This window comes from Gobius niger (genome assembly GCF_951799975.1).
Source record: "Gobius niger genome assembly, chromosome: 20".
NCBI classification, from domain to species: domain Eukaryota; kingdom Metazoa; phylum Chordata; class Actinopteri; order Gobiiformes; family Gobiidae; genus Gobius; species Gobius niger.
The window spans coordinates 24,419,211-24,438,296 of NC_136871.1; the positions used below are offsets into that span (position 1 = coordinate 24,419,211).

General features: G+C 43.0%; 1 protein-coding gene across 2 annotated transcripts in view; it reads right to left on the bottom strand.

Annotated features, from left to right (window-relative positions):
• Positions 1 to 19,086, bottom strand: part of foxj3 (forkhead box J3) — a 120,530-nt gene that overhangs the window by 60,623 nt on the left and 40,821 nt on the right. For both annotated transcript variants that reach the window (XM_079579523.1, XM_079579524.1), the window contains exon 2: positions 12,098 to 12,620. In XM_079579523.1, coding sequence (XP_079435649.1) covers positions 12,098 to 12,418 — 321 coding nt within the window. In that variant the 5' untranslated portion in view covers positions 12,419 to 12,620. The remainder of the gene's footprint in view (positions 1 to 12,097; positions 12,621 to 19,086) is intronic.

Consider the following 19,086-nt stretch of genomic DNA (forward strand, 5'->3'; position numbering starts at 1 on the left):
AGTGTGAGATTTGGATTTTCAGTCTCACGAAAAAAAATCCATCTTGAAAGGCTGGAACGGATAATGTCCGGGCTCAAATCCACTGGTGTTTTGGACCAATCGCGTGGCAGCATTGCGGCGAGTGGGCGGGTTTTACATTTGCCAAAACAACAAGCATTTTGATCAGTAGTAATTAACAACACGGAAATGACGGAAAAAAACATGAGGAGCTGCGGCAGGCAAAACAAACAGAATTATAACATTTAAAAACTAATCATTTAATTGCTTATTAGCGCTTTGTTGTTGAGGTACATTTTGGGAGTTAATGTGGTCGACTAGAACAAGGTGTGGGATCCAGTCAGAAGCAAATGTCCCAAGGAAGGTCCGTCCTCCTCAGGCCAGATATTACAGTGCTAAGTTATATGAATGTATCGCGAATACAAACGGCCGAAATGAGTTTCCTTTGCAGGGTGGCTGGGCGCACCCTTCGAGATCGGGTGAGGAGCTCGGTTACCCGGGAGGAGCTCGGAGTAGAGTCGCTGCTCCTTCACGTCGAAAGGAGCCAGCTGAGGTGGCTCGGGCATCTGTTTCGGATGCCTCCTGGTCGCCTCCCGCGGGAGGTGTTCCAGGCATGTCCTAGTGGGACAAGGCCTCGTGGAAGACCCAGGACACGGTGGTGGGACTATGTCTCAGAGCTGGCCTGGTGTCGCCTCGGGGTCCCCCCAGAACAGCTGGAGGAGGTGTGTGTGGATCGGGAAGTCTGGGCATCTCTGCTGAGACTGCTGCCCCCGCGACCCGGCCCCGGATAAAGCGGAAGAAAATGGATGGATGGATGGAAGTTATATGAACATGCTAACGGGCAAAGCTAACTGCGGGCTAACGTCACTTTAAACAGTATTTACAGCCAAGTTTGAGTGAAAAAAAAAATATTTCTATTGTATAATTGGATACACAGTAACCCTCTCTCCCTTCGCCTTTCCTGTCAGCGTAGTATTTACTCTCCAAGACCATTAATAAGTTTAAAAAATCGTAACTTGCTACTACACCTGCAGTTGCGCTTATGGCCTCTAGGGGGAAGAGTTACTTAGTACTGCTTTAAATGCCAATTATTATTGAAGTGAATAGGGGGTGGGAGTTAATAAGCTTGTCTTCTTCCCACTCCTTTTCGAGCTAGAATGCTGTTTTTTGTAATAATTATTATTGTTTTTCTCGCTTTTGTGTCTGTTTTGTGTAGCTCGAAATAAAATATTCAATCAATCAATCAAAACAAACGTAGTCCGTTGTACCGTCTCTGACATAAGCAAACATGTGGCTTCTGTAGCAATCCTGTAACTAACTATAGTCAAACTTGTGCTCGTGTCCTCAGATGCAGCTTAAGACCGTCTTAAGAGCAAACATAACCCTTAAAACTATATAAAACGGAGTGCATGCTGATTACAAAGATCTGCAAAACTGCTCAAACGTTCGGCATCTGCAAAGTGCTCGACGCTTTAACGTTCCCTTCACAGCGTAATGATAATTCCGACTGAGAAAAGCAGATGAAGGTATCAGTGAGTCTCGCGCTGAAGCAATTTTTACACTTGTGAGATTTGAGCCCCGTAAATCCGGGCTCGGGGTGGGAGAGATACCTGACCGAACTTATTTAAATGGGCAACAGGAGCAAGTCAGATTTGGCATTTCAAGCGGTGGTGGCTACAGTCACTAGAAGCAGTAACATTATCTCCACAGAGTAAATAATGTCCTGGAGGAGCTGGCAGCCAGAACCCAAATCGCTTCTTAAAAAATAGAAAAATGCTCCGGGCGGCTATTATTGAGCTTCCGATGCAATGGGAAGTTGAACCTTTGATCTGTTTAGGGTACAGCGTATTTGCATTTTATAATGGGATCAAAGCGAGGTCCAGGGCAGAAGGCAGGCAGCACACCGGACCGTTTACAGAGGGCTTTTTTTTTCTCTTTTTTTTTTTAAAGAGATGCAGGAGCAGAGAACATACTGTACATGTACATTCTCAGGTGAGGTTTAATAAATCTCTCTCTTAGTTATTTGACAATCGGTTTATGCAAACTGATGTAATGCAGCAGTTATCTACGGTTGTGCAGAACAGACAGCTTTTCATGGACTTTCAGCGGGCAGATAAATATCTAGCACTATAAGTTCCAAATCACATAGATCATAGACCAAATTACCTTTTGATCAGCACCACTTTTATATGCACGTTACATTTCAAACATGTACTCCCTTCAGTTGCTAGAAGACTCTTTGTATCGCATTGTGCTAATTGTGAGATAGCATTTCAGGCAAAACACCTGGTAATATAGCTATAGATACAGACAGCATCTTGTCATAGAAGGGGGCGTGGCCTCGCCGAGGGGGAAGAGAGAATCTGTTGGGAAACACAATTTCCACTCTTTTTAGCCTTATTTATCACACATAAATAAAGTCAAGTCTAAATCAGGGCCGTATTGATTTATTTCACAGCAGATTGTTCATTAGAAGCAAAAAAAAAAACAGCGTTAGCATGTAGCATGATGCTAACATGAAGCACCATGATGGCCTTCTGTTATTTATGTATTAATGGGCTGAAGTCGAATCACTTTGCTCCTCTCCATGTCTTTGTATCTTTATTGGGTAGAAAAATATATAAATAGTTCTGCATTTGTTAAGTGAATAATTGGAGAAAGTTAAAGCAGTACTAACTGTGGCCCCTAGAGGCCATCAGCGCAACTCCAGGTATTGTAGTAAGTTGCAATTTTTTTAACTTATTAATCCTCCGTGAGAGTAAATACTACGCTGACAGAAAAGGCGAAGTGAGAGAGGGATATTGTACATCCAATTACACAATGGAGATAATCTTTTTCACTCAAACTTGACTGTAAATACTGTTTAAAGTGGCGCTAGCCCTCATTTAGCTTTGCCCGTTAGCCTGTTAGCTTCTTCTTCGTGATTCTACTAGTGTGTATTGGTGCTCCAGTCCGGTGGCAGTCAAGATGCAATTGTGGATTTCTGGCTTGAGACACCGGGGGAGATGAAAGACCCTCCAATCATCCCATTAACACTTGTATTACCTCAAGAGGGTCTACGAAAAGGATTTATTAAGGTAAACAAGTTACTTAGTATTGCTTTTTTTTTTTTTTATCCCATAACTGTTTCAAACATGACCATATATGGGCGATTCCAGAAACACTGTCTGTATCTATTGCTATGCTTTAAGATGTTACTGTATTTTGCGCTGCATACCCCGTGGTTGTTGTAATCCCAGTTGTCTCTCCCCGATAGTAAAGAGTGAAAGGCAGCTGAGCAGCTAGAAGCTATACGCAATTGTTTCATGAGCGACATCAACCAATATGGCGGCGTGTGGCATTTTTGTCAAGAGTTGTATAATAGTTTGTTCGTTTTTTTCCCAGTATGAATAATGTTTTAGTGTAGTAGGGGTAGTATTGTTTGGTTGACCAGCAAAGTCTTTACCTATATTATACACTGAATGTCCAAATTCAGATGGGTGTGATTGACATGTGGTTTAACCAATCAGAGAAGCACATGGTCTGGTCCATATCAAAACAAACATGGCGGCTTACAAAAAAAGGGGGGAAAATAAAGACTAGGAAAAAAAAAAGAAAAGAAACAGCGACCACTCATGCCAAATTAAAAAGGCAAAAGCAGTGAAAGCTGTTAATCAGAAGTAAGAGAAGATATAAAGTTGGTTCTGAAAGATTATTTGAGAGGAAATGTCTGCTTGTGCATTTGAGAGACACAATAAACGACTCTCCTAAAATCAATCAATAACGACTTTCCTAAAATCAGACAGAAGAAGTGATCCGCTGTGAGCACGATTTGAGATTCAAAAATAAATTAGGGATGGTTGGCCAGTAATGAAGTAACGAATTACTGCAATTGGCGACTACCTCTCAAATGAAGCAATCTTTTCATCTCCTCTTATTACCTGAAATCAGAACAATCAGACTTCACAATCTTACAGCACAGCCCTTTTCAAACAGCGATAACTTGATATTCTCAGTTGAGTCCGTTGCTGGCTACTCTAACCGTCTCTATTTGTCAGTCAATCACCGCTCGCTTGCATTTTCTTTCACCTAATTTCCTTTTCTGTGGCACCAAAGCAACAAAGCCGTGAGCAACAATCTCCTCTGCAGCGAAAGTTCAAGAGAAAAACATTTCAGGCATTTTTAAAACTGGTTCAGAACTGCTCGGGCTCTTCTTTGGCATTCTTCACCTGGAAAGGAGGCGAGTCTGTGGGGGAATCCTCAGCTCTTGCCTGAAGTCAGCCTCCTCGGAGCTCTGGAGGTTTAGTGGAGGTCAACATTTCAGAGAGTCGGCGTTCGCAACTCCGTTCTGTTCCAGGCCATTTTGAAAAGAAAAAATGTACAGGCAGGAAGACACACATAGAGAGGCAGTTCGGTTTGGAGAAGTGATTTGAGCCAAAGCGGAGAGGGAAAGGCTGCTTCTGTGTCCAAAACCACTTACTATACCGTCGTCCCAAACCTCTCTATAATGCAAAAGTGTCATGATCGCTGCAGGGTTGTTTAACGTCTGAGCAAAAAAGGCTACGAAATGTGTGTTATTGTTAAAGCTGCACAGATGTGGGGGGAAAAAAAGTCCAATAGCGACAAAAAACAAAACAAAGACCATCAATGAAACCCCTCTGCCGTAACTCCAGAGTTCCATTTTGACTGACGCACAAGCCTTTAGGGGAGCTGCCCACCGCGGGACGAGCGCAGACTGGGGAATGTCCCGTCACCACAGATGCCTCCGCTGCACGTCTCCAGGCCACGCGCATGCAAATGATCTGCCCCGCAAAAGGGAGAGTGAGAGCGCTGACTGGCACTTCATGACACGCAAACCTCTGCCAGAGCGAGAGTGAGGAATGCGTATGAGACCGCGCAAGTAGACTGAAAGTTATAATCGTTTTTTTGTTTAGAGATTACTTCAGCGACTAGCCTTGAGGGGGGAACGCGCTGGTTGATTTCAGTTAAATTCTTAGGAATCATAATGCTGAATATTTCGGAGGAAAAAGCATGTCATCGTGTTTGAAATATCAACACTGCGTCAGTTCAATTGAAAAACGTGGCACCGTGTTGCAAATTATAACGGCCGCAGATGATCCTTGTTCATGCTTAGTCCTACTTTAGAGGACTAACTTTACTATTCAAGGACACGACTTATATAACAGGCTCTCCATGCATTTCTCTACTGGCCTGATGCAGGGCTCAAACAGCCACTAATCAATTCAAGAAATCAATCAAAGTGTATTAAATAAATAATTTAGTCAAAATAACTATAGAAGACAAACTCCAAAACTCCAAAACATTTGTCCACGAATGGCATCATCACTTTAGCTTCATATGGTTAAAAAAAAAAAAAAAAAAAGTCAAACGCGAGAGATCTTCAATATATTAGTCGATTTGCAAGTGATTATTTTTAGATTAGCCAAACAATATTTATAATGCAATTTTATATTGCAATTTGGCAATCTTTTATTAAATCTCAACCACATAAAGCAAATGACTTGTCTTGAAAACATTTTTGATAAAAGCGTCTGTGTCTGGACCACATAATCGGTGCCATGTGTTTTGAGTGCCTAATGTAGGTGGAAAAGCGCAATATGAGGTGAGACCATTCACTACAATGATCATTGAATAATAAATCAATTGTTGCTTATTTTTTTCAGGGTTTATTACTTGCATACAATTCATGGTTGACAGCTACGGTTTGCCACAAAAGATGATGCTGCTCTTCTTGACCATCGCTTATCCATAGGCTTGGGACCGGCAAAACCTCTCACCGGTTTCCTCGTTGTCTTTATAAATCTATGCACTGTCGCGTGATAAATGACCTGAGAATCCACTACAGCAGAAACAAAGGAAAGCTACGGCCACATTAAGCTTAGTCTCCGCTCACAACAATCTGGGAAATTTGTGCTAAAGGTGAACCAAACGCCTGAGTGCTCGGAAGGTGTTAAGAGCAGCTCGCGGTAATTGCCCGCTTGCAGAAGCAGCAGGTAGAGACACATAACTCGGCTGCGGCGCTCACATTTTTGACCTTGATGAATTATCTGTTGCTATTGACGGCACTTATTGATATGCCTTAAAAGCGTCGCCTAATGGAGTATTCATGATGAGATGATTCGGAATGCGCTGCCATTGCTTTGGGTCGGGGTTAGCCCTGGCCTCTCTTCTCTCGCCTGCGTGGCTTGAATTATTTTTATACATACATAGTAGTGGCATGTCTCCTGAGGGGGGTTAGAGAGTTGGGGGCAGGGGGGGGGTAACAGAAGGGAAAGAGGGGCCTAGAGCGACCTAGATTCACCCCACACAGGCATTCGGGCTTCAGATATTTCACAAACATGCTGCCTCATGTGCAACGCTACATATAAATCAGAGGAACAAAGACATGCCCTCTCTGTGCATTCAAAAGGTAATGTATATGCTCTCTGAAACTTCCTCATGCAATCTTCTCCTGACTATATGGGGAAAGTGAAGGGGCGTAGACTCACACTAAATCATTTCAAAAAGCGTTCCGACTTCACTGACAGGTTTTATTATTCTTTGCATGGGATTATCTTTTTATGGGTGCTGGTATTCTGAGGTCTTTTCACCATTCCTTAACAACAGTCCAGCTATTTCATCACCGAGTTTGTTCCCCACGAATAAACAAGCAACTGGTGGATTGGGGTCTCCGTTTCTTTTGATTAACCTTTATACTATCTACAAGTCATCGCCGCAAAGTGTGCTTACGATTGCATGCAGCAGGTGAACATGTCCCGCAAGATAACAACACTTCAGATCAATGCAGTATCCCAAGCTCCTGATCTGCAAATGATCCTCCTCTGGAATCAATCTGTCGTTTTGTAAACTCCCAAAGTTGCAGAACACAAGAACAAAGTGACACCATGGGAGTCTGTGCAGGCGCCCCAAGCAGGAAAACTTAAGAGATTAAATATCTTAAAAATAATAACTTTGATCACAAAAATCTCGGTCTAATTTCAGAACTGGAGTACCGGATTACACCACCGTAACCGTATTCTTCGGGGCACCTCCCTGATACCAAGAACCAAAGCGGTGACGCAGGCTTTAAGTCAAAGAGAGCGTCTTCAAAGCTTTCGAGTTTCCTGTACCTTACGGAGAACTGATGTGGGTTTCACAATCATAGATGCAAAGGGTATTTCTGCATCGCGGCTCGTATCAAGTCGAAAATGTGAGGAAGATAATCATCTTGAAACCAGAAATACGCAAACAGTACTAACACTTCCATCATCAAGGAAGGGAAAAGCCAACGCTGACCAAAACGTTTCACAAAAACGTAAGCATTTTTTTTACAGCCAGAAACAGTAAGTGCACAAGCTACATAGGCTTTTAGTGTCTGCCATTAAAAAACAATATATATACACAGGTACAAGAATTTCCTCCTTTTCAACTTGAAGTCACAAATCTTCTGGTTATAGGAAACAGCTCTACCTCCTATCTGTGAGTCGACAACATACAGCGCCTCTCGAAAGTATTCATACACCTTGAACTTTTGCACATTTTGTCATGTTTACAACCCTAAACATTTTTTTTTTTTTTTTTTTTACTGAACGTTCACACACAAGTAACCGACAACTGTGAAGTGAAAGCAAATTGATCCATGATTCTGTTATTTTTCAAAAAATAGAAAAGTGAAAAGTGGGGCGTGCATAAGTATTCAAACAGCATTTTCTGAGTGCAATAAATTACCTTTATAACATTCCTAATGACTGCAGAATGTTCACACCTTGGCCTAACGGTTAAATAGAGGCCACCTGTGTGTAATCTACTCTCAGTATAATTTCAGCTGTTCTTTTGGGCCCTCAGAGCTGTGGTCAGAGTATATCAGTCACTAAACAGCATCATGAAGGCCAAGGAAGGAGCACCAGAGAGGTCAGGGATAAAGCTGTGGAGAAGTTTAAAGCAGCATTAAGTTATACAAAGATTTCCTAAGATTTAAACATCTCCCGGAGCAACTGTTTAATCCATCATTCAGAAATGGAAAGAGTAAAGCACCACTGCCAACTTACCAAGGCGTGGTCGTCCACCTAAAATATCAGAGCGAACAAGGAGAGCAAGTAAGAAATGCACCCAAGTGCCCCATGATAACTCTGGAGGAACTGTGAAGTCCTGCCGCTGAGCTGGGGGAATCTGTACATGGGACAACTATAAGTCGTATCTACACAAATCTGGCCTTCATGTACGAGTGGAAGAAGAAAGCCATTATTGAAAGGAGGCCATAAGAAATCCCGTTTGAAGTTTGCTAGAAGTCATATGGAGGACACAGCTCCATGTGGAAGAAGGAGCTTTGGTCAGATGAGACAAACGTTATGTATGGAGCAAACCTAACACTGCTCATCGTCCTGTGTGCTCCATCCCCAGTGTCAAATATACGGGGGGGATCATCATGCTGTGGGGCTGGTTTTCCTTAGCGGGAACTGGGAAGATTGTAAGAATAATTGGGAAGATGGATGGAGCCAAATACAGAGACATTTTGGAGGAAAACCTGCTGGAGTCGGCAAGAGAACTGAGGCTGGGGCAGAGATTCACCTTCAGCAGGACAATGACCTGGAGCACAAAGCTAAATCTACAATGGAATGGTTCAATAAAAACATATTAATGTGTTAGAATGGCCCAGTCAAAGTCCTGAACAAAATCCTATTGAAAATCTGTGGAATAATCTGAAAACTGCTGTTCACAAACGCTCTCCTTCTAATCTGACTGTTTTGTAAAGATGAATGGGCTAAAATGTCAGTCTCTACATGTGCAAATCTTGTAGAGTCATACCCCAAAAGACTTGCTGCTGTTATTGCTGCAAAAGGGGGTTCATTCATCTGTATGAATACTTATGCACTTATTTTCACTTTTCTATTTTTTGAAAAATAACAGAATCATGTATCATTTTGCTTTCACTTCAAAGTTGTCTGTTGCTTGTGTGTGAACGTTCAGTAAAAAAATCAAAATCAAATCTTTATGTTTAGGGCTGTAAACATGACAAAATGTGCAAAAGTTCAAGGTGTATGAATACTTTCGAGAGGCACTGTATGAGGAAAGTTTAATATGCAGGTGTAATTTGGCAGGATAAGTCGGCGTCGCCTCCGACAGACAGTAAATATAGAGGCAGAAAACTCTGGTATCTGGGAGCGCGGGGGTGACATCACAGATCACACAACAACCCGGCGTCTGCGCTTGACAACTAAATAAGACATGATAAAGGTAAAAGCACAGACACCGGTTTTTTGCTAAATAAAACAATTCATTTCCTACCCCCACCAAAAGCCCCCCCCCCCGAAGCTAAAAACCAATCCATTTATAATAACGTGCCGCATCTCTCCCCCTCGCTCACACATACACCTCAGCACCGAGAAACGCCAGATCTTGTCGCCGCAGGAAATGGCCTTCATACATCTTGTCTGACTGCAATAAAGCACTGCCTAAGATCCCATTCCCAATAAGCGTCGACTGATTGGAAAACTCATTGTAATATCAATTTCCATCTGGGCCCGCTTTAAAAAGGCAATCAGCGTAGCTTCATCTCACTATATCACGGGCTCCTTGAGATGATGACACAGCACTGGATCTCCTCCTCCTGCATAATGGGCCCGCTCCTATCAACGCATCTGCAATGAATAATACGAGCCGCGAATGGGGCCATTTAGTCTGGGTTCTTGCAGACAGAGGCCCACTTTGGTGAATATTAATCTGTGGGTTAACACTTCACGCTCGATTCTTGGGGGCAATGCATGTTTGGGTGCGAGGAGTGGGGACACTCGTGGAGCGATGATTGGTGTACTCAAAAGTACATGGGATGGCAGGTTACAAGGCCACAACCATAATTGAGTATTGAGTATTTGAGTATTGTTATACCCAAAGGCGTAACAATGCTCAAATCTCATGGTAGTGCAGTCTTTGCCTCTATTCAAAAGGCCATTTACTTTGCTTTTTTTTTGTCTGAAAGCAATTTAATCCCCCAAAATACGAGCTCGCCTAGCGCCAAGATACGCATTTCCGTTTCTGCACGCACCCCAGCCCTCACATAAAACATAGTCAGTCATCTTGATCACATCAAAATCCCCACTTTCTCATATAAAAAGAACCTGAACAAGAACCAACTGGGAGTGATTGTGTCACATCTCGGGAAAACGAGCGCCCCAGTTCACATGAACGCAGCATTTTGTTTAGTTTGTTAAAGCAGTAACGTGTTTACCTTAATAAATCCTTTTCGTAGTCCCTGTGGGGGTAATACAAGTGTTTATGGGATGATTGGAGGGTCTTTCGTCTCCCCCTGGTGTCTCTGGCCAGAAAACCATGTTCGCAACTTGACTGCCACCGGTCCGAAGAAAGCAATACACACTAATAGAATCACGAAGAAGAAGCTAGCATGCTAACGGGCAAAGCTAACTGCGGGCTAACGTCACTTTAAACAGTATTTACAACCAAGTTTGAGTGAAAAAAAAAAATTTCCATTGTATAATTAGATGCACAGAAACCCTCTCTCCCTTCGCCTTTCCTGTCAGCGTAGCATTTACTCTCCAAGACAATTAATAAGTTAAAAAATCGTAACTTGCTACTACACCTGCAGTTGCGCTTATGGCCTCTAGGGGGAAGAGTTACTTAGTACTGCTTTAAAGCAGAACTAAGTAGTAACTCATGCCCCTAGAGGCCATGAGCGCCACTGCAATTGTCGTGGATATTGTACATCCAATTACACAATGGAGATGATTTTTTTCACTCAAACTTGGCTGTAAATATTGTTTAATTGGCGCTAGCCCACAGTTAGCTTTGCTCGTTAGCCTGTTAGCTTCTTCGTGATTCCATGAGTTTGTACTGAGCTGCAAGTGTGGTTTTCTTGCCAGAGACACCAGGGGGAGATGAAAGACCCCTCCCCAATCATCCCATCAACACTTGTATTACCCCCAGAGGGACTAGGGAAAGGTTTTATTAAGGTAAACAAGTTACTGAGTTCTTCTTTAATCAGTTGCTCTACGCTCCTTTCATAGCAAGCCGTTGACATTTCTCGTTGGAGCTCTATAGAGGGCTGGAGGCAGTGTGTACATTTTAAATTGTTAGTTGCCGTCCAACCTCATTCCTAGGTTTCCGAATGCATTTCTCTAACATTCATGTACTGTACAAACATCTTTGCACAGCACACAAAGGTTTTTTTTTCCCCCCACAAATATCTGTTTTTAAAATATACGGACAAAACGAATTCTATTCAACAACTAGAAAAACTACATCGGGCACAAAACCTCTTAACCTCCGCCTGAACCGAGCACTTTGTGTCCAGTTTGGCTGTACCCAAATCTAAAGGCTCCTTGATAAAAGCGCCAAAATAGCGACAAGAACATGAATGAATACGAAACAAAAAGAAAGAGTGAGAAAAACTTGACGAAGACGCAACAAAAAGTGACAAAACTGGGATCCAACCATATAGCACATACTGAACCCTCGTTACCGCCCCCAAAAAAAGCATCAAAAAAGCCAACAGTGACTTGTCCATGTTGACGGTGCTGAAACTGAGCAAAGAATTATGGTCCCTGTAGTTCCCTTTGCCTTTTTTGATGTAGAAATATATGCACTACACGATCAATGCCCGACATTACAATAGCGTCTCCTCCACTTAGCCATGTGCCTCACTCTGAAATCCCACATAGGCGGCATTTGCATAATCTCTCAGGCTTGATCGAGGCAAGTTTAAACTAAGCGGGGAAGAATCATTTTCACATCAGCATCTGTGAAAAGTGAAGTAAAACAGCCTTAACATAAATCCAGTGCAAAGCCGTCCGGCACATTTCTAAAGCACATACATCTTCGCCACACTCATTACGATCATTTCTTAAAAGCTTGTTTACCTTTCACGTAGCTGACAATATGGTCTGTCCACTTACAGACGAAGCCATTGAGTAAAAATAAACAACGATTTTTACATGAACTCATCATTTTCCGTTTTAGTTTAGCAAATGTGGCCAAAAAACAGCAAAAAGCTTGATCTGAAGACTTTTTTAAATAAGTGATTCAACAACAAATGGCTTCAGGGCTAAAAGGGACCAACTGCTGTTCACCCAATTCGACATGTTTGCCCTGAAGAGGTGGAGTGTCTTACCTTCCACCCGCTGCCCGCCTCCCTGTAGTAGGGGAAGTTGTCACAGATCCACTGGTAGATCTCGCTCAGGGTCATCTTCTTCTTTGGCGAGCTATTGATGGCGAAGGTGATGAGGCTGGCGTAGCTGTACGGAGGCTTCCCGTCTTTATGCTGCTGCACCTCCTCCTGGTCCAGCGTGGTGTTGGGGTCTAGCAGGGCGCTCTTCTTCCCCATGCCCGGTCCGTGGGCGTTCTGCGCGTCCGCTTTTCGGATGGCCGCCTGCATGGTCAGCTGAGGGAGCCAATCCATGGAGGTCAGGCTGCTCTCGAGCTCTGAGGTCATGTTGGCGGCTGGGGCCCGGGGCGGAAGGGGGGGGGGGGGAGCGGGGAGGAAAGGTGCGGGAGGAGTCTGCGGGGGTGCCGCTGCTGGAGTTTGGTGACTCGTGGAGCGGCCCAAGTGCGGAATAAGTAATGGAGACAAGTGGCGAGAGGTGAGGGGGCCCGTCAGCTCAAGACATCAGAGAAGCATCTTCATCTGGTAGATCCTGGGGGGGAAACAGAGGAAGTTTAGTAACTAGATCAGTATAAACATCTCAATTTGAGCACAATAATCCAAATTTTTGTTGTTTTGACTAGTTAAGAAGTTCTTGGGCATTTGTCCTAGATTATTTCACTTGTTCTGAGATATTTCTGACTCGTTTCGATACATTTCGTCCTTATTTCAGGTCATTTTCTTTGCCAGTGGGGTAAGAAAATTGGTCTTATCTCATTGGCAATTTTACTTTCTTATTTCAAGCGAGATTTACCATAGAACTGGTCTGAAATGTCCTCAAACAAGCAAAGTCAACTTGGTTCCGATCAGGAAAAGTGTCTAAATGAGTGAAAACCGCTCAAAACAAGATACATTTCCTCAATTCGAGTCATTTAAGCCAATGCTTGATATTGACTTGTTGGAGTGTGATCATTTGAAAAATGTAGAAACCACAGTGCATGCAGAGAATTGACCTCTTATGGTGCATTTTCTCTAGTTTGGCTTTACCCAAATCGAAAAGCCTCTTGACTCCACTAATTGGAAAGGCCTACAAAACTGATCCAAACTATTTTTTCACGTTATCGCTTTTTTTGTTGTGTTTTCATAGGGTTTTTTTTTGCTGTGTTTTGTGTGTTTATTGTTTTGCCACATTTTTGTCACGTTTTAAAATCACGTTTTTGTCGCTATATTGACACTTTTTCCAAGAAGCTTTTGGATTCGGGTAACGCCAAACTCGAGAAAAACGCGCTGGGTTAAATGAACAGATTTTTCTTAACAAATAAAACGAAGTTCACACGACAAACTCAATCCCAACAACCAGGAACCAAAATGCCACAAACCCCCGATGAATAAACGCCACGAAACAAGGCCAGTAAAGTGTCATTGCCCAAGGACACGACAGCGCCGTATCGTGGGATCAAGCCAATCAACAGTACCCTTCAGACTTCCAACCGCCCCGTATACAATAATTACAACATACCGCAGATTCCTGACGCTATACAATGCGACGCGAGAATATGTGCAAACAGGTACGTCTATAATGTGCTGTATAGGAGGACTCGGCTGAAGCGGCGGTGAACAGCTTGGCCACCGTCAAAACAACACAAGTGCAAAGTAGTGCTTATATCTCGTGTGCTTCGGAGCCCACCACTTTCTTCTCCACCGCTCGCTGCTCTCGAAGCTGACTCATAGCTGGAACTCCATCTGCACTGCGAGAGAGAGAGAGAGGGAGAGAGAGTAAATGCCAGGCAATTGTTTTCACAACTGCCAGCCAAATGGGGGAACGGCTCAGGAGGAATTCCGACTCTCTCGAGGCCAGTAAACCCCCTCTGCTCTCTCCAGTGCCTGCCAGTTCCTCTTCTCTCTCTCTCTCTCTCTCTCTCTCTCTCACCCCTTTCCTCTCCTCCCTCTGGCCTAAAAGGAGCCGCAGCCGTAAACAAGCCAGCCAGTGTCATCTTGCAAAGAGTCTAGAGTGATCAGAGTGAGCTGTGCGGGCTGCGAACCTCGAGCAAAGTGAAGATATCGCCGCTGAAACTTGATAATAAACTGGCTTTTGAATGATAATGCTCCACGTCATCTGCCACCGCAACAAATGTTCTGGCACAATGATGTTTTCATGCGACTAGAGGCAAAACCTCATTCAGTTCACGAGCCTGGTTGAGTCTGGAAACACTACACTGCAATGTTCTTCTCGTAGTCAGACATTTAAAGGAGTAAAAAAGTGGCAGTGCGAGGTGAACTCCGTGTGTTCCCGAGGAGCGCTGACCGGGATGACACAGCAGTCTGACCGAGAGACACGGTGCTGGTGGTGGTGGTGGTGGGGGAGAACGCGAGACAGTGAGAGAGGGATCCTCACTAAGTTGACGGATTTTTTTTCATGACTAAGCATGCGGGAACCTGAGAGTGCGCCAGGTCGAGTATAAATAAGAGTCCTGACAGCCCCTCAATGGGTCAAATACTTTACATACCGTTACAGCAGAGATTTATCGCAGTGGAGTAACCAGAGGAGGAAAGTATCAACTCATCCCTCAGCAGAAACAGCTGGATGGAAGTTTTCGGGGTGAAACGGGCCATGAATCTTTGTGTCCTGTGTGTTACCTTTTAAATTTAATTACGGCAAATTTCCCAACGGGGATCAATTAACTTTACCTTAAAGGGAAGGGTGTTGGTATAGCGCTTCACGTGTCAGCCAAAGTGCTACACAAGGGACAATAATTAATCTAATCCATTCTATGAGGTGGTAAGCTAATCTGCATTATCAAACCCTCTGACCACCACCAAGCACTCACACCACTCACTTAAACTACATGGTGTCTCCGCATGGTCTACAAACCCTACAAGGCCGCATGCTGCTTAACTTCCGAGAGCTGATGCGCGGTGGCCGAAATCGAGAGCTGTAATATTTCTGTACCAGCAGATGTCAGTTTCATAGACATAGAAACAGACGCATTATCCTCACTCCGTTCTCCGGCGTTCGAGAGACGAGCCATGATGGCTTCTCAATCTCCTTTGACAGAGCATGTTCCAAAAAAGAAAAGCACGCCCCCGTGAGGTGGGCTGAGCAGCAACAAGCTCCACAGAGCTCCAGGGCCTGTCAATCAAAGCTTCAGGCTCTTAAACTTTTTAATTCTACAGCACAAAAACCAGCATGGTTAAAAATATGATACCTTGCTCAGCATGGTCACAATGGTCAGAGCAATGTTTAGAAAAAAAGAAAGCCTTTAGAGTCAGGCTTTTAAGCAGTGTTTGGGAGGTGAAAGGACTACATTGCATGTCAAGAGAAGTACTTTCTTCGCCCATTGTACAGTTCATGGACATTCCTGTTGGCTGATGGCCTTCTCTACTTGTAAACGAACCACAAAAAAGGGGGATAATTGATCATTGGAATAGGATTTAGGTAAGTAAATGTATGACTAGCTTTATATACATACATATACATATACATATACATATACATATACATATACATATACATATACATATACATATACATATACAGTGGGGAAAAAAAGTATTTGGCCAAAATCCAATACAATGTCTATGTGAAACTGACCAAATACTTTTTTTCCCCACTGTACATATTAGGGCTGAAACAACTAATCGATTACTAAAATAGTTGTCAACTATTTCAGTAATCGATTAATTGTTTTCTAGTAAACACAGACTAAAATAGAGCAAAAAAGACATGACAATTATGTATTTTGGATGAAAACCTACTTTGTTTTTAAAGTTAGGGTCTGCAGTGTTTTGTACATTGTAAATTTCATAAATATCTGTCTTTGTCTCGTCCAATCAGAAAGCAGAATTAGCACAAGAGCCTCCCACAAACATTTACTTTAAGTTTACTCCATCAACATGTCCTCAAGCGCCGCCACTTTAGCGTTATGGGATAAAAAAATTGAAAAAATACAATTTCCATGCACCTTTCACAGCCAAGCGATTAATCGATTAATCGTAAAAATAATCGGTAGATTAATCGATTACCGAAATAATCGTTAGTTGCAGCCCTAATACACATACACATACACATACACATACACATACACATACACATACACATACACATACACATACACATACACATACACACACACTCAAGGTGAAGCGTAGACTAAACAAGTGCCCGCCAAACTGCAGCAGAGATATGTGACCAAATGCAATGTCAAACCTGTGACAGGTGAGTCAGCCTTATCTGGTTCTCCACAACAGTTTTAACATCTGAAAACACAAACATGTCCCTCCACCCCGAGACTGTGGCTGTGATTCATTCTCTCAATAACGGTTCAATGCAACAGCACTTGCTAACTCAACAGCTGCTGCTGAGCCCACATCAACACAGGCTCTGGAAGACGGAGCAGTAGCGGTAGCATTTATCAATCAACAGTCTGGCTCATGCACACTGATCACAATGAGGGAAATGGCTCGAAGGATCTCGTCACAATTGAAAATGACAAAATGTTTGAGAACACAAGTGTAAATACATAACTATAACACAGTGACTGAGTGGCAAGTGACTCAAGTGGAGTTTGTACAATATCCCTGTGTTATACGGAAATCAACTAGTACAAGCGTCCATTCCCCAATCAGACAACATGCAGCTACTGCTTGTGCTTATCTGATCAAAACAATCAAAACGTAGATCTGCTCAAGTCCTCAGTCCTGAGCCTTGTCTTCAATGTGCAAATGCAAGTATTACAGCAGATATACAGAGACGAGTAGTGAACGCAGTAAAGTCCAAATCAGAGCCCAAGCCGCTGAGTCTCTGAGTGGAGCCAAAGTCCAAGTTCTGGAAATCACTTGGACAAGTCATACTACACCTCTGCTTTGCCTCCTGTAACTGTGTTATTAGTGCCTTGACGTGAATTGCTGAGCCCCAAAAGACAAATAAAGACATGTATGTATTTTCACCATTAGGGCACCTAATGATTCAAACCATTAGGTGCCTATTCCAATTATATACTTTAGTGCCCATTGTATAAAAATTGTTATCTTCTCAGTCGGTAGCTCCAGAGGTGTTGACCAGAGCCCTTGACCCCCCAGCTCTAATGATCCAGCTGCTCTACAATGTGGCGTAACCCGGTCTGTGTCTTAATAACAGACCCTGGGCTGAGGTTGGACCCTGAGAGAGTTGCCCCTGCTCCCTGCATGACCTCGTCAGGCTGTGACAGTATGAGCTAAATCAGTGGCTCTAAATCCACCTTCAACCAATTAAAACGAGCCGCAACCCAAATGAAAACTGTTGGGGCAACAGTAACTCAGGCGGTAGAGCTGACTGCGGTGTGTGAGTGGTTTGTGGTGGTCGAAGGCGGCGATGGTGCAGATTATATTGGCTATAATAGTCATCATAACATATAATGTAAAGCGTCTCGTGAGCGCTATATGAAACCGATACATTATTATTATTATTATTATTATACCAACCTAATAATAAATGCAGTATTGTTTTGTTGTGATTCAAAGTGCCGTATTTTCCTAATGATTTAGGAAAAAGGATCTAATTGTATCAATATAGTTGGCAAAGACCTGTGACCCACTTTTGGATCCCAACCCATGAATTGAGAGCCATCTACACATGATGTCTAGTTTATTCAAAGGCCAATAAGCTTAGCTTATCACAAAACTATACGCAGTAGCAACTAGGGCTGGGACATAATATCAGATTGGACTTGGATCTTTGTGCTGCAATACCAAGAATCAATACTTTATCAAGTATCGGAATACTTCCAATACTTGTGTTTGGAGCATTTTTATCATCACTCCTTTGTTTCAACAGTTCCACAGCACTATGTTGCATTTTGTGTTAATGCATTTTTCAATCTTAACACTTCAATGTTTATAAACCAAATGCCATTTGACATTTATTGAACACATGACTTTTGACACATTTTAAAGTAAACATATTCATCATGACAAACGTGGATCATCCCAGCCCTAGTAGCAACTGTTTCTACACTGTAATAGTGTAAACATACAACCTGCCAATCATATCTCAATAATAGTTCAGTAATGGTTCATCTTAAATTGTGAGCAGAAGCTCACACTAATCTAAGCGATTTTATGCAATATCACAGTAATCCCAGCATGCTGACCTGGAACACACGGCGTGAAACGACCAAAGCTTGAAAGTCCAAGTTCTTGATACTATGATAAGGTTTGATAGTTCAAGAATTCCTCAGTTTACTGCAGAAAATATGCACGTACATATTTCAATTAGTTATTTTTTTGCTAATAATTGTCGATGTCTTTGGCCAATTCCTTCCATGTCTTCGGTCTGTGGAGGGATTTGGCCACCAGATATCCCTGTAGGAGGTACAGATAAGCATGAGGAAACAGCAGGGGAGTGCGTTCACATCTACATTGATGCTGGCACCAGGCCGGGCCGAGAGTCTCACCATAGACATACAAAGACTGTGCTGCATGATTACAAGTCCACAGGGAGCAGACCAGGGCAGCACTTTGATCTGTCGGAGGCAAAATGGGCCTTCATCACCCTCGCTGCCAAAAAAAAAAAAAAAAAAAAAGAAAAGTCGCTGAAAAATATGTCTTTCTAAACCCTGTCCTGGACTTTAATTTGTTTTCCGAACACAACTTTGAAAGCGTTTTTTGGAAAAGCCGCGGAAAATAAATAGACGGTCAAATTTGTTCACCATTCAACACTTCAAGTTCCTTTTATCCTCCGGGGATTAATGGCAGATTTAGTCGTGAAAAGAGAAATTCGAAGAGAGTTTTAAAAACATCTTAATTTGCGCGGTTCTTGACAGGATTTATCAACGTCGCCGCTGCCAACCGAGTCCTGACATTGTGTTTAGTGTTGTTAAGTCGTTCACTCAGTCTGACACGAGCCCATTGTGCCGGTGCCAAACCTGCTTTTCGGCAACAGCCTTCAATGCCGCGACAAGCCGGGTAACACGCAGGGATTACCCAACGCGACGGGGCAGATTACGGCGAAGTCGGCGCGTTAGGCAAGAGGGGAGTCAGCG